Genomic DNA, 15,897 nt, shown 5'->3' with positions numbered 1-15,897 from the left:
TGATATTTTCGTGACAGCAAGTGAAATTAGCATACTGGAAATAGCAGCAGCAGACTCAGAAAGCAAATATCTGAAGTCAATGATCGATACGTCCCGTTTCTACAGAACAAACATCCACCACAACTTCGACAACTCATGGAAACGGAATTGCGTCATCGTATCGTATGAGTAATCGCGATGATAACGCGGTACCTATCGCGAAGCGACGATAAGAGATGGCAGGTACAACCGCACGCGCGAGAAATCAATATAAACGGGATTCACGCGGGGGCAAGGGTGGTGGGAGGGCAGATGCAAAGGGCGGGCGGCAAGAGCAACCCCCGTGAGACTGCCGCGGTCGCCAAGACCAGATTGCAGCACGTTTTGCAGCGGCCACGCTGGCTGAAACGGCGGAAAATGCCGTAGTCCCGGTGCCAGCCAGGAATACACCCAGTGGAACCTCTTCTCCCCGTTCTCTCTCTTTCACCCCCTTTCTCTCTCGCGTGCATATTTTCTCTCTTTCTCTCTACCGTCCACCTTCCTCGCAGCTGCCACGCATCTGCCCTGTCCATCGGCCCTCGATCGCTGCCCCTGGCCCGTGTGCGCGTGAATGTGTGTGCATTCCACCCTCAATGGTGAATCAATAATTAAGGTGACAGTGCAGTGGTTGCGCGAACCAAGTGTACCAGACCAAGATGTCGGTGAAGGTGAGTCCTCCTGGGCATGCATCCCCGAATGCAACGCGAGCGTATGCACGCGAGAGGCCATTTGCCGGTCTCGTGACACGGCGGAAGGGTGGTGGACTGATCGGTGAAACGGCCGCGCGTTGGGATGATCGACGTGGAACGTTCCTCTCTCGTACGTTCCGCCAGGAAAGCTACACGGCGTTATGTAACGCGTGATGATCTTGATGAATTTTACGCGAACCACTGAAATGCGTGCGCAACGACGCAGACCTCATTTGCGATGATCATCCAGTCCAGTGAAGCTCGCGTGACATTTTAATTACGGTCTACTGCTCTTGGGGATTAACGATCACGACGACCTGGTCATCATAGGTCATGACTCGCTGCGACGTGGACCACATCACGATTCTCTGGCTCGCCTTTATTTATGCGTATTTACGTGCGTGAATGCAATTAGTCGCGTGCGATCACGACGCATCGCTGGCTGAAGCTATCTCTTCTTCCGACATTTCTTCCTCGACTTCTTCGGCGTTATAAAAAATTGCGAGGACTGAAGTCGCGTGGTCTACCGATCAATGCCTCCTGAAGCCTTCCTGCTCCACTGTATCGCGGAGCGGCGACATCTTATCTTTTCTATCTTTTTGAGTACGCGACAGTGTCGATGGTCCACTTCGCTTCACGATGTGTTGTACGTCACGCCTCCGCGCCGAGCCGTGCCGATTTGTTGATCTTGTTACGGTGTAATGTCCGCGCGGAGACGGCCGCCGCAACAAGCCGCGAAATATTTTAATGGCAATAACGGCGTCACAAGTGTCCGCTTCCTGCTGAAGCGAACACTTCGGCGAAGATAAACCGAGGGTCTCGCGCACGAAGACATGCGTGCGCGCAGCGCGTGCGTATCGAGACACGCGCTTTTCGGCGCGTCTCACGTACGCACGCACGCACGCACGCACGTACGCAACGTACGCACGTCGGGCACGACGCGTGCAGACGACGACGAGTTGCAGTTGGAGGTGCGTGTCACCGTGGCACCTCGCGCGCGTTCCGTCTCTTTTTTTTAACACCATTCTTCCGGAAAAACAGATCGGAGTGCACGCAAATAGATCAGAGTGAAAGTGCGCTTGTTCCTGGACCGAAATCTCCGAGAGCGATGACGACCTGGCTCGCCCGCTTTGAGATTCATTAACTGGACGGGGATCGAAATCAAAGGTCCGTCGATTGAAAGTTTAATTTGCGAATAATTTGCGGCGTGAAACAATTTACCGTGTTGTATGTTGCATTACGCCTTGCGCGCGAATCTTCAACTACGAGCTAAGGCACTCGTTCTTATTTATGCGATTGTCGATGGAAGTGATTTGTGATGCGGTGAACTCCGATTAGCCCGCGTGAACCAAAAGATTGATAAGGTCAATCCATAGCATAACAAATAAATCGCACATGTCTTACGAGAGCGTTATATAATCGATTTTCAAAAATCCTGGAGCAATCTTTTCTCAAGAGGAAAATTTAGTTTTGAAATTTCCAATTTTTCTCCGTTGCAGATTGTTACTCAACGTCATATCTCAGGTGCGAGATCAACGCGAAAGTTTTCCTCGTTGCCTATTCCGCGTACAACAGAAACGACGAAGCGTTCTCTGATAAAATTCAAGTGATAAACGCACGTATCGTACGTGACACACGTACCGATCTGAAAGAGGAAGCGAAAGAGAGAAACAAAGAGACAGACAGAGAGAGAGAGAGAGAAAGACTGGAAGAGAGGGAAATAGCCAAGTGTGATGTTGGTGGTCGAAGCACGTGCAATGTATTTGTGAACCTGTCATCTGCTTTTGCTTACGATGACGTAAATGTTATCGGCGAATCTCATCTTGCACGGAGGCTGTGTAACATTGTCGTACTCGGCGGAGACTCGTCGTTCCATAAACTCAAGTGTGATAGTGGTTACCACTTATCATCACGGCACGCGTGTCTCGTCCGATACAATTTCCCGCATCGTTCCTCTAAATATCGAATAATTCACGCGACTTGTGATTGATAAGTGGAGAATCGCAAGAATCGTTCCGCCGCAACGGACGACCGGTAACCCGGTCGCCTGATATCGTCCAAACGCGCCTCTTCGAAGAGGCCATACGTTGACGTACCGCGGGGGGCCTCGGGGGCGAGGACAGGCGATGTGTATTTTTAGTACGGTCTAAAATCGTAGCTCTCCTCTACGAGGTTCGCGAGTGGTTTTCGCATCCTCCGGACCAAGTCACGCCGTCGGAGTCGCGCCGATCGCGTCGAGGAGATCGCCGGTTGGCGATCTCGGATCCCGCGTTGTATCCAGTCCAGTCGCAAGCTCCGGACTTGATCGGGTCTCGCAGCTTTTTTTTCTGGTTAAAAAGCTCCCCCGGCCTCGTTCTCGGGCAACAAATTAGCTATGAGGCTGATAAGATACGCTCGCCGACACAATTTGATTTCAAAAGTTACGCGATAATCGCGCACCGGCATCGTCATTGTGGACGGTATATTTGCGATATTGAATAATTCATTATTAAAGCAGAGGAGGCGGGACCTCACGTTATTACTCCAGCGGATTTAATTGCGATGCTACTGACGTTCCGTGAATTTCATTTCCTTGTCGCGGCGCAGTCGTGTTAAGAACGTCGGTAGCTGGAAGCAAGTGTGCTGATACTGCGTTTCAACGTTTGAATTAAGAGCATTGTGACCATTTTGCGTCTGCTTGCGGCAAACGGTGTCACAAAAGACAAATGTCTGCGAATCGGAGAGATAGATGTAAAGTGTGTCTCTTCTGCTAGAACAGTTTCTGCTATTAATAATCTGTCGCGCGGTGAGTTCCACATTTTCATTTTATTTCATTCATAAAGAGAGAATACAATTTTTAGGGTATTTCTTAGATACCTCCGAAATAAATTCGGAAATCTGCGAATTCCACATTAAAGATTTTTATCGTATTGTTAATGACTAATTTCTCAATTGATTGGCCGTTTGTTTCCTTGAATTAAACATTTAGATGTCAAGGTGTTAAATATTAAATGTGAGAAAGGTTACACGCCTTCCACAAATCACGTCACAGAAAGAGATTAATTTCAAACCGGTGTCAAAAAATTAATCTGCTATTAAAATTCTACAGATTTAAATTGAATGGAAATTTAAATTAATCAGAGCTGCTGGAATTCTTCGCATATTTGCGTTCCAACGATTATGCACGCTGCATGTAAAAAAGTTACACGTAACGTGCGTCATAGATACCTACATAAGACGAATAAATATTTTGCATGCTAATAATTTCGGGAATCGTTTCTCATTAAAATATTCACAATGAGGAACGACCGGGAGAGAAATAAAAATGAATCTCTCTCCTTTCTTCAAATCCGAACGCGATAGCAACACCTTTATTATATCCTTACGGTAAAAGACTTGCAAACCGTAATGACGCCACTGTTTATTCGTCGTCGCTGTATTAATGCTACTGCGACCAGTAATTTACACAACCAATAATTTACGATCAACTAATTGTCTTATCTTAAAGACTCGCGAGACACACCCGCTCCGTACTTTATCTTTTATTTGCGAGATCCGTAATCAGAATGGCAAGGAAAATATTGAATTTTTGCGACATCCATCGCGCGACTTCGTCGCATCGCTGATACACATTTTTCCATGAGATTCTCGCGGATTGCGTTCAATCTTCTGACGTACAAACTGCGAAGATCAAAGGCACTATTTATTATCACAACTCTCCGCACCATGCGTGGCGTGTACCGCGTATATCGGCCGGCTGTGTTCGATTTAGATATTCGCGTCGAATCCGTTTAACGTACACGTTCTACGCACAATTCTGATCTTGCTTTCACGATCGTTCTTCAGATGACGAGATACAAACAGGCCGAATTCGAGGATGAGGACAGCAGCAGCATCGGCTCGGTCGCCCTGAACAGCGAAGGCATCAGCACGTCCGCCACGCACATACGATATCACTCGGTGAGCTTAAGCAATCCATCATTATCGTAACATTTGCAAATAAGACTGATTAGAAATGTAGAAAAAATTAAAAAAATGAGTTATGCGGGAGTAAAGTCCCGGATTTCGCGATCTCGCGTGCCAGCTGAGATTCATCGTTATAGTCTTTTCGTGTCGGTGTTTTTCAGGGTACAACATTGTGGAAGGCGAGGAGCATTCTGGAGAGATGCCTCCTAATAATTTGTGCTATTTTACTGCTGACGATCGTGGTGCTCGCCATCGTGATCAGCAGCAGGAATGGCTGGGACGAGGCCCAGATTCTTCACGTCACCTCTCACGGGGAAGGTACGGGGACGAATCTACCTATCTAGATGACTTAAAATTCATATCTCGTTCAAAATCGCAGCTTTGCTAGGATATTGACGGAGAAAGGCAATTAGTTCACTTCGTTAACGCGGCTGCTCAAATCAACGTAATATTATAGCTAATCAGCATAGTGGATTAGTACAATCAGCTTCGATACACGAATTATTGCAGATGGTACGCATTGCCTGACGGAACACTGCGTGACGGTCGCAGCATCCATAATCAACAGCATAGATTATTCCGCCGACCCGTGCGGCGATTTCTACGAATATGCCTGCGGCGGCTGGCGAAAGAAAAATCCCATTCCGGACGGAAAGAGCGTCTGGGGTACCTTCGGCAAGCTGGAGCAGGATAATCAGCTGGTCGTCAAGAACGTTCTCGGTAAGCGCCAATGATCGTGCTAATAATCAGCTGACAGCGGTGTCCCACAATTTGTGTACACAGGAAGCATTCCATTCTTCCTTCCTTCTGTTTGCGCAGAGAAACCATTCAGCGAGATGAAGTCGAAGGCCGAGAAGAAGGCGAAGTACTACTATCAGTCATGCATGGACGCGAACGAGACGATCGAGGAGCTCGGCGCCAAGCCGATGCTGGAGCTGCTGGAGATCATCGGCGGCTGGAACGTATCCGGCAAGTTTGACGTGAACACGTGGTCGCTGCAGAACAGCATGCACATACTGCAGAACGTGTACAACATGGGCGGCTTGTTCTCCTGGGCCGTGAACGAGGATGACCGCAACAGTAGCAGACACATAATCCAGGTAGGCTAGAACTATAGCAAATCAGACTATAATCAGACAAGTCGAAGACCGAGACATCAGAGAGAGAGAGAGAGAGAGTCGAACACGCGTTTTCTGTCTTCTATCTTTGCTTCGATACCATCTGAGATTCGTTCTGTCTTCAAGATCGATCAGGGAGGCCTGACGCTACCCACCGCGGACAACTACCTCAACGTGACGGAACATGGAAAGGTCCTGGCTGCCTACTTGGACTACATGACGAAGGTACGAGGGTATTTCGGGATGCACCGTGCCGTTTGTTGAGCTGAGCGAATCGAGTTACTGGTGCTCACGCACGGTTTTCAGATCGGCGTGCTCTTAGGTGGCGAGGAGAACTCCACGAAGAGGCAGATGCAGGATGTAATCGATTTCGAAACGAAGCTCGCAGAGATCACCACGCCGCCCGATGAGCGCAGGGACGAGGAGAAGCTCTACAATCTCATGTCGTTGAGCGATTTGCAGCGCAGAGCGCCTTTCGTACGTTTGTAGTTTGTTTCGAGAAATCAAGCACTCTGAAAGATTCATGTTGCGATCTGCGTAAAAATCCTCATAATTATTATAATATTGTAATTATTGCAAATGCAATTAATGATACATTATATAATTTCTTTCAATATTTTAATATTTTTCAATATTTTTTTCGCTCGTCTATATAATATATTTTTTAGTCGTTGTTTTGCTATCACGGCTTTTATCGCATCCTGTGTACCACATCCGTAAATCATATCTTGCGCACCATATTCTTTTAATTAGCATAAAAGAGCATGAGAGATAAAATTCGCGGTTTAATTTTTAATCAGAGTGATTATTGTTTCTGTTAAATAGTTGATGAAATAATGATAATAATGGTTCTTGTCTGCTTAGATGTCGTGGGTGGATTACTTCCAAAACGCCACGCGCCTCGTAAATAAGAAGGTCAACAGCAAAGTGATGATCGTGAATTTTGCACCGGAGTATTTCGTGAAATTGACGAAGCTTGTACAGCAGTACAATAAGACAACTAATGGAAAGATGTACGTATGCGTGCGTATAGGATATAAACGTGTGGATATATAGGAGGTGTAACGCGCTTGCCCTAAAATGCAAACTTTCGAGGCCATTAATTAATGTTTAATAATTACATAATTAATTAATCCTTTTAATCAATCGGTTAAAAAAATTTATACACATACATAATATACATATAAATTTAATTTAAAATAAAATATTTATGGATATAATTGATAAACGAGATTTTATGAATATTTAATTGTAAGATTAATTCATTTCTTACAATCGAAAAGAAGTATGCGATTTCCGGATTGCATTGCGTGTTCTTTTCGGTCTCGTTGAGAAGAAGTATCAGTCTTTTCCTCTACCTTTTTTCTTTCCGCAGAATACTGAATAACTATCTGGTTTGGCAGACCGTGAGGTCCTTGACGGCGTGCCTGTCGAAGCCGTTCCGTGACGCTTACAAGGGCTTGCGGAAAGCCCTGCTAGGCTCCGAGGGTCACGAGGAACAATGGCGTTACTGTGTTAGCGACGTCAATAACGCCATGGGTTTCGCCATCGGCGCGATGTTCGTCAGAGAGGTTTTCCACGGCAAGAGTAAACCCATGGTTAGTTTTCAATCAGAAAAATGAGTTTTAATAGCTATCCTCTGATTAATATTTTCCGTCGTATAGGATAAAATCCTGAAAATTTGCAAACGCATCTGAGTTAAATTTTCAAGTCTCAAAATATCCGACGTTGATTTTCAAATTCGAGTTATTATTTAGATATCTACGAGACGTATCTTTTAATTTAGGAAACAATTTCCTCATTTCGATTATCACTTTCAGGCGGAAGAAATGATCGATCAGGTTCGCAAGGCGTTCACAAAGAACTTGAAAAACCTCGATTGGATGGACGCGGAGACGAGGAAGGCTGCCGAGGAGAAGGCGAACGCCATCACCGACATGATTGGCTTTCCAGATTTCATTCTGCAACCCAGTGCGCTCGATGAGCGTTACCGAGACCTGGTGATTAAGCAGTATGAATATTTCCAGAACAACCTGCGCGTGAATAAGTACAATTTAAAGAAGAATCTCGAGAAGTTCGAACAAGAGGTGAACAAGACTACCTGGATCATGACGCCGCCAACCGTGAACGCTTATTACACGCCTACTAAGAATCAAATCGTCTTCCCTGCCGGAATACTTCAAAGTCCGTTTTACGATATGGAGAACCCTAACAGTTTGAACTTTGGCGGCATCGGCGTCGTGATGGGACACGAACTAACGCATGCTTTCGATGACCAAGGTACGACTCCAGAATTAAAATTAATTGCTAAAATTTCTTCACAATTTTATCATAAACAAAGAACATTGAGAGTATTGCGCTCGAAATGTACGAAGAGATCTAAAGAAAAAAAGTTGTAAGTTGTAGATGCAAAATGTAATAATTTAATAATATTTGATACGTTATAATAATTTGAATAAAGTATTAATTTAGTAAAATGATTTAAATACTTATTTGCGATTAGAATAAAAACAATTTAATACTTTTGTTATACTTGTTTGGTTAATATTAAATAGGTCGGGAGTACGATTTGCATGGTAATTTGCATCAATGGTGGAACGACGCTACGATAGAGCGATTTAAGAACAGAACGGAGTGTTTCGTGGAACAATATAGTCAGTATCAAGTACAAGGCCGGCACGTGAACGGCCGACAGACGTTGGGTAATCATATTGATCGTTAATGAAATTGTTCGCTGATGACGAAAGTATCAGAATTTAGACCAATCGATTTTTATAGGAGAGAACATCGCCGACAATGGAGGCCTTAAGGCGGCGTATCACGCTTACCTTTCGATGCCTAAAAGCTACAAGGATCAACTGCCGCTACCCGGTCTCAACCTGACGCATCGCCAACTGTTCTTCCTGAATTTCGCACAGGTTCTTTTTTCAATAATTACACAGAATTACATAGAAGCTCTGAAATTTCTTTTAACAAGGTTTAATTAAATCGCATTCTTGTCGGAAAAACATGCAAAGTATATTTCGTTAATATTTGTTTTACTTTATGATTCATTTACTTGTTTTTCTAATTAACGATCTGCCGATTGTTAATCATACAAGGGCTGTCCTCAGGTTTGGTGCTCCGCCATTACATCCGAAGCGGTGACCCTTCAAATCGAGAAGGACTCACACAGTCCACCCAAGTACAGGGTGAATGGACCACTTTCGAATCTGCCAGAGTTCGCGATGGAATTCAACTGCCCTAAGGACTCGAAGATGAATCCGGGCCACAAGTGTGAGGTGTGGTAACGCCTCGTGCTTCCACCCACCGCCGATTCGATCGAGAGGACAGTTCGGTTAAACTTGATTTCGTGCAGCATCGCGATGCGATCGCAGGGACTTCCAAGCGCCGTTGCGTGAAGAAGAACACACGTCACAGAACACGAGACTTGCATCGGACTGTGCGTTTCCTTTTTCGACTCCGTCACGTGTCACCGCGAAAACTGGCTACTTTGCGTTAAATTTTGCATGTTTTTTTTTCTCATCATATTAGCAAATTTCTCTGCCGGTTTTAAAATGTACGTTGTCAGGGAGAATTCTCGTTTGTCAAAGAGATACTAGGACTATTAGATGTATTTCTTTTATTATTTTACTATTAGCTGTATACGCTGAAGACGTATTGCGATCTATCGCTCCCTTTGGCCTTGCCAAGCGAAGGATTGTCAACCATGGTTTGTCGAGATCAACGGAAGCGTTTAAAGTCGACTGGCAGCATCGAGAACCGCAGAAATATTCTCAAGTTTTTCACTTTTATACATGGAATCAGTATTACAATAATGCTCGGTCGAATCAAGCGTGCAAAGCGATAGTATTGAGGGACGGACGATGAACAGAACTGATAATAAAATGAATAGAGATAAATAGAGATTGGATCTGCCGTTAACTTGGAAGACGATAATTTTTTAAATTCACTTGTAACTTATTTTCGTTCATCTTAAATCTCGGTCGGCGGGAATGTCTTACTGTCTTACCAACACCAGCAGTATTTATGACAATGTATTAACTGATTGATCTGTTAATTTATAAAATAGTTTAGAGAAGCAATGTATAATGATAAATTTAAAAGAGTGAAACAGTAAGAGAGTCTCGCAAACTCGATTCTCATTTTTTCCACATTGCGAAATACATTTCGCTGAAAGAAGTTGAGCTAAACCAGCATGATTATTTGGCATCTCGACATCAATCAGTCGTAATCGATGTTTAGGAGCGCAAGCGTTACTTTGCTTTCGACGATCTCGGCAAGCCGATGGTTGAACACGAGTGGGATACCGTTCTTTCGCAGGCAGGATCTACTAGTGTTTTATGCTTGAGAAGCTCGTTCTATAAGAACTATTTTCGACTAGCTAGACGGAATCCGGACGTTGAAGCCGCGGTAACGCGATACGCTGCACTGACACACCGTATCGCTGATGTCGAGGAAATTTTTTTAAATGTGCTTAATTGTATATTTTGTGTCATACAGTGCATATTTCATATTCGTGTAAAACACCTTTTGGCTCTTCCGTCTGACTGGAAAACCATTTTTATTAAAAATAGTGCAATTAAAAAAGAAAGAGGAAAAAATTCGACGTTGCAAACGTCAAATTTTTGTGAATCAGACGCCACTCTCACGAATTGTTGAATTTTCTTCGGAATTTTGAACATAGAAAGAGATATTCTGTAAACTCGACGTGCAATTACTGATTGGGAAGATTAAATATTGTATTTTATTGTGCAGTGATCGATGATTCTCAGAGATGATATTAGAGATAATGTTCGCATAAGGGTATCTGCGAAATGTCGTTTGACTTGATCTCACGCTTACGCAGAATTGTCGGAATATATTCCCACGTATGTATATTTTTTTCTTAGTTCAGAGTTACGAAACGTTTTATTGATGAATTAAGAGTTTATGACGTTTTATTGATGAAAGTTGAACGGAAAATGTAGATAATGTGATTTTCCGATTGAGAAATTTACGTGTTCACAGCAGAATGGGCCGTGGACCTTTGTTAATTACTAACTCTTTGAAGTTCCGATCGTTTGCCGTGTTCTTAGCTTACCTGTATTTGCTCATTATTTTCATGAGTGCGCACAAAACTTCTAGCTCGCTTCTTGAGAAAGATAAATTGAGAAATGAATCTGAAGGTCGAAGAGGAATTTCGAAATCTCATTAATGAAGTGTGATGTATCTGTGAATCCATGTAGCGTGCCATGTCCTTTTACATGTATTTCTCTGTGTCACGAATTTCATTCCCTTTATCGTAGCAATATTGCAGCTCAAACAAACTTCTTAAAAGAGACGCCAAATCAAAACTCGCTCATTTTTGACACATATCGGAAAAACACCGAGACCAAACTCCTCCGTGCAACAATTTTCCATAAAAGAAACAGGATATATATTATAGGTAAGCGCGAAACGTCATTGTACACCACGCGAGACACTTATTATTGATGCACTTTTTATTAATTAATTTATTATACAATATTTCAATTTAACGTACAATGCTCCAATAATTACCGTGACATTCGTGTAACGAGCGCGGCCGCAGACACAAGATCATCCATAACGATCGGAATGAGTTCTTCCTCAGGTTGCACCATCGAGACGCTGAGGAAACCCCCCCATTGGAACGTCATAGTGGTAATCCTAAAAGTCTATCTTCGTACACATCGAAATCATACCTACGCGTCTCTCTTCGTTTCTTTTCCTTTTTTCTATCGAGTAGAGAGATAGGCGAGACTCGTTTCGTTGGAAAACCCTCCGGGGAATATCTTAGGCCAGAAAATAATCAAACACAGTTAAATACATTTTTATGCTCGAGGAGAATACGATATATTTCGCAAGATAAGGGAACGCTGAGGTCCACGTTGGACATCTTAGGATTAAGTTTAGGATCCCTAATAGAATTAAACCAGTCGTGGAGATCGATAATGCGGAAGCGGGGAATTACTTAAAAGATATCTGTCGAGACACTTCGTCTATTAGGATTTCGCTCCTCGCTGAAAATCGTCCCAGCCAAACTATCTCTCCTCGCTTCCGTATTCCTTCTGAAAAATCAAAGTTGCGGGACACCGCGTAAGAAGAAGCCAAAGTTTCTCTAACTGTAACGTAAGATCTGTATAGGCCTTAAAATATCTGATGCCGATGCATAACGCATTTGTAAATGTCCGTTGTTTATAATAATTGTGAATAACATAATATTGTAGCGACGAGAGAGAGAATGAGAGAAAGAGGGAGCTCCGTTGCATCGGATTGCACGTTGCAATTCTAGAAGGAATCCGCGTACGGATTGGCGTAACGCGGAAGATGTGTCGGTCACAGTGACGATGTTCGCCATGATTATTTTTCTGTATTGTATACTATGTACTACGCTATCAAGATTAAACGAGGCGAAGCAACCCTTCACGCTCGCTGCTAAAATTGCGCTCTTTGCATTGTTCGCTCCTATACGAACCAAATATCGTATGTTTACAAAAAAACGGTTTATCAACCGTTTCCAGCCATTAATATTCAATCATTAATATTATTCAAATCTCTTAATGAATATTTCATTCCATGCGCAGGAAGTTATGTAATAAAATAATAACGTGCTAGATAGTATTCTTCGGGATGTTTCGATGTGATTTTTTTAAGCTCTAGAGATGAGACACATTGACCTGCGGATCATGCCGTTTATCAAAAACGCAGTTCGTTCCAGATAATGTTGCAAATACAATTCTTGGATGTATTTATAATCGCGAGCGCGACATTTGCCACCGATTAATTCGTACTGTAACATTCTGAAAGAATTCGGAATTGTTTGTATCGAGTAACAATATTGAATTGAATTTTCTGCGCCATCTCAGCCGTGATCTCGCTTGATACGCTTTCGTGAGATTCGGCTTGCTATCGCGCACTCCCAGTAATATCAAAGTAGAATTTTTCCTTTGCGATTTCTCTTGCTGCTTGTACCAAACGTTCTCCAAGATGCAGATGAACGAGCTGACGAACATCATTATGAAAAGTGCGCAGATGGTCAAACGAATGTGTACGAATTCCACCGCTTGGAAAGTGTTCGATTGAACATGCCTAGCTGGGGTGTTGAATTCGTCCAGGATCCACTTTTTCTCGAGGTATGTCAGTATCCCAGCCGACCGCATACGCATTAAGCTATCAACAGAGTAACAATACTTAATTTCAAATGAGTTTAATGTCTGTCTTTTTTTTATTTTAATTTAATTTATTTTATTTTGATAAAATAAATCGACTTGTGCGAAACATATGATGTAAAGTACTCACTAAGCGTCGATGAGTTGTCGGTGTGACGCCGTTTTTGTGTGCACAAACGACAATTTCCTCTTCCAGTACGTGGTTTGCAACTGCAGGAGCTCGCAGGTATGCTCAACCAACTTATAAGTTGGCAGAAATACGCCTGGTACTTCCAGGTACACGAAACCCGGACGACACATTTGCGAAATGAGGACCTCTTTGTTCGACATGTCGGGACAATCCTTGTTCACCAATTCTTTCCACTTATCTTTAAGTTCGCTGTCCTTTGTTTCGTTCTGCGAAACATCGCGTTTTGTTTTGAGACGTGATCTTCCATGATCTTAATTTCGGGACACGTTCTTGGCATCGAAAAGAACGTGCGTTTTATTTATGCATTTTTTCTTTGTTCCTATTTTTACGTACCACAGTGAAGTAGCCATACGCGCCGCTATTGTTCCTCATGCAAAGCGAATGCGATCGCTTTGTCTCTACATCTTCAAGGTTGGTAATGGCGACGGAGTTTCCTTTGCTCGTCAGGCAGGAAGTGAGAGTGCTGCTGAATCCGTAGGACAGCAGCATCCCCATCATCAACAGTGCCAGTGCTATTATGCGCATGGACAAATCCCTCGGTACTTTCTGCAATCCTAAATAATGAGTGCAATAATCCGCGAGCTTTATCTTTTAATTCTCAATTTCGTGATTTTTTCATCATCTCGTAGTTCTTTGATATTGAGAATATTTGTTTCCGGTTTCACTTCGTACGTTACCTTGACCAGTCATGCCGCCCAAGACGTAAAGGATGTTGAAGAACGGTGAAGAGAACTCGTCATCGAAATGTTTTTTATTAATGCATGTAAGCTTCTTTACGCGCTGCACTCCTATGATACTGCACGCGATACACATGCCGAAGACGAAGGACACTGTCCATGCACCGTCACTGAAGATGTTGATGTACCACCATGTAGTGATGATCGCGCCGTCTGGCTGGATGAATAGAGCGTACCTAAAGATAAGAAATTTTTTTAATTACAACAAGATTTTGTATTTTATCATCGAATTATTCATAAGTAAAAACTGCCATTATTAATAATCATTAGTAAAAATTATCCGAGCAGATATATCTTCGAGAAAAGTGCACAAAAAAGGTGTATAACATATAGCAATAATCGGTTTGCATTCTACAAGATCGCGTTGCATCTCGTCTTACGATCGCGTGTGTACCTTTTACGTGAGCGAGAAAGAAGTTTCCTCCAGATAACGATCGAATCCGCAAACTTATCTTCGCTCTTTCCCCCTTGCCGCCTATGTGGAACGTACTACAAGTGACGCGGGAGGGGAAACCGCGAAAACCAAATCAGAAAGTCATTAGAGAAGCAAGATACGATCGCGGGGGTGTATATCCCGCGAGAGGCCAACAGGAGGGTGTCTAACCGGAAGGGGTTAATGACCGGTGTAAAAGCTCCGGCTGAAAAAGCTCTGGTTGCGCGATAAGGGCGAGGTAAGCGCGTGTTTTTCGTTCCTGGAGGAGCCTTCGTTCGACTGTCATATTAGAAAACAAATCGGTTGAAGGTTCGAGAGATCGCTAGCGTTCAACTTACCAGACGGTCGTGAACGGCACGCTGTACGTTAGGTAGCTCGACGAGTATACGTACATCGATGTAGCGATCAGTAGTTCGTCGAAGTTCGTTTCCAACAGCGTCCAGAAGGGCGTCCATTTCACTTTCTTGTAGATGGTCCTGCATTTTTGACGAAGAGAGAAAACGCTTTTAATGCGACTACTGCGTAGTCGTGCCAATCCTCCACACACATACACACACACCACCCCACCGGTCGTTCCCTTCCCGCCCTGCCGCTCTTCCTTTCCCTTCTCTCCGCCCGTCCCTCTCGCTCTTCGTTCTCGTCGCCCCCGCGCTACCATCTGCCCCCCATCCTGATACTATACTTATACCTGTCTAGACGAATGAATCATGCGAGTATTTTGACCCATACCGCGTGGTGGCCACCGTGGGTGTGGGTGGTACGCGGAAAATTGGGCAGGTTCCACGTACGGCTTCGCGTCGCGCGTATACCCCTTTGAAGAGGAGCGTCGCCACGAAAATTGTCCGTGCAAATCGCCGTCAAGGCAAGCCACCACCACCAGCGCCTCGACTGTGCAGACCTACGCGAGGGAGAAAACGCGAATGTCTCGCGTGGTCTTCGAACCTTGCGGCAACGTACGTGATTTCCGACGACCACATTAAAAATCGATGAACTGTCTCTCTTGTTATTTTTTATAAAACTTCTTAAAGTCTTAGATTATCATATTGCTACACAAGCCATTTTTACCAATTTGGTACTCTTGGTTTGGAAATTAGATTCGAAAAATTCGAATGGGCATTATCAATTACCTATTCAATCTTTTTCACAGACAATTTTATGGCAATATTTTGTTAATTGCACGAAATGCTTACTTGAATTCCAAAATTTCTTCCAAAGTCTTCCAGACATCTCCCATGAATCCCGTAACTTCATTGGTACTTGCGTTTACGATGACATACGGCACAATCTGGAAAAACATAATCAGAACACATTTCGAGTAGACACGATTTTATTTTGAAAGGTCGCGTTAACGCAATCGAAGGTCCATGCTCACCGAGTAATCTGTGCCGACGATGAGGGTCTTGCCGCGCAAGTCGTTCACCAGGTCGACGCTGCAGAAAGCGGAGTTGTCCAACGTGAGCGCCTCGAGACTCTCAAATTCCGCCGTGATCGCGTTCCAGCGCCGAATGTACCCCGGTTTCTGCAGTAGAATCTCGGTTTCCCACTCGTTCTTCAGGAATCGCAGACAAATGCTCGCCGCGACGTACGGAAGTACC

General features: G+C 43.8%; 2 protein-coding genes across 5 annotated transcripts; one reads left to right on the top strand and one right to left on the bottom strand.

Moving 5' to 3' along the window:
- The first annotated feature begins 307 nt into the window (after positions 1-307).
- LOC105279344 (endothelin-converting enzyme homolog) lies at positions 308-12,214 on the top strand. Of its 3 annotated transcripts, none has more exons than XM_011339019.3 (13): positions 308-686; positions 4,533-4,646; positions 4,814-4,970; positions 5,163-5,372; positions 5,472-5,752; positions 5,897-5,995; positions 6,077-6,247; positions 6,635-6,783; positions 7,146-7,368; positions 7,591-8,050; positions 8,326-8,472; positions 8,549-8,688; positions 8,884-12,214. In XM_011339019.3, exons 1-13 carry the CDS (start codon positions 675-677, stop codon positions 9,058-9,060), a joined length of 2,340 nt encoding a protein of 779 aa, XP_011337321.1. In that variant the 5' UTR covers positions 308-674; the 3' UTR covers positions 9,061-12,214. The 3 variants fall into 3 exon arrangements, with proteins under 3 accessions (XP_011337321.1, XP_011337322.1, XP_011337323.1); XM_011339020.3 differs by lacking the exon at positions 308-686 and adding an exon at positions 1,588-1,874; XM_011339021.3 differs by lacking the exon at positions 308-686 and adding an exon at positions 1,940-3,492.
- Positions 10,011-14,978, bottom strand: LOC105279345. Of its 2 annotated transcripts, XR_003406780.1 has the most exons (4): positions 14,641-14,978; positions 13,810-14,045; positions 13,073-13,686; positions 10,011-12,943 (listed from the first exon to the last, which is right to left on the bottom strand). XR_003406780.1 is itself a non-coding variant. In XM_026971115.1 (3 exons), the coding sequence occupies exons 1-3, from the start codon at positions 14,958-14,960 to the stop codon at positions 13,427-13,429; spliced, it is 816 nt and encodes a 271-aa protein (XP_026826916.1). In that variant the 5' UTR covers positions 14,961-14,978; the 3' UTR covers positions 10,011-13,426. The 2 variants fall into 2 exon arrangements, 1 of the variants encoding a protein (XP_026826916.1); XM_026971115.1 differs by having other exon boundaries at positions 10,011-13,686.
- Positions 14,979-15,897: the final 919 nt, after the last annotated feature.

Source organism: Ooceraea biroi, chromosome 1 (genome assembly GCF_003672135.1).
Source record: "Ooceraea biroi isolate clonal line C1 chromosome 1, Obir_v5.4, whole genome shotgun sequence".
NCBI lineage: Eukaryota > Metazoa > Arthropoda > Insecta > Hymenoptera > Formicidae > Ooceraea > Ooceraea biroi.
This window is presented reverse-complemented; position numbering and strand designations above follow the sequence as displayed.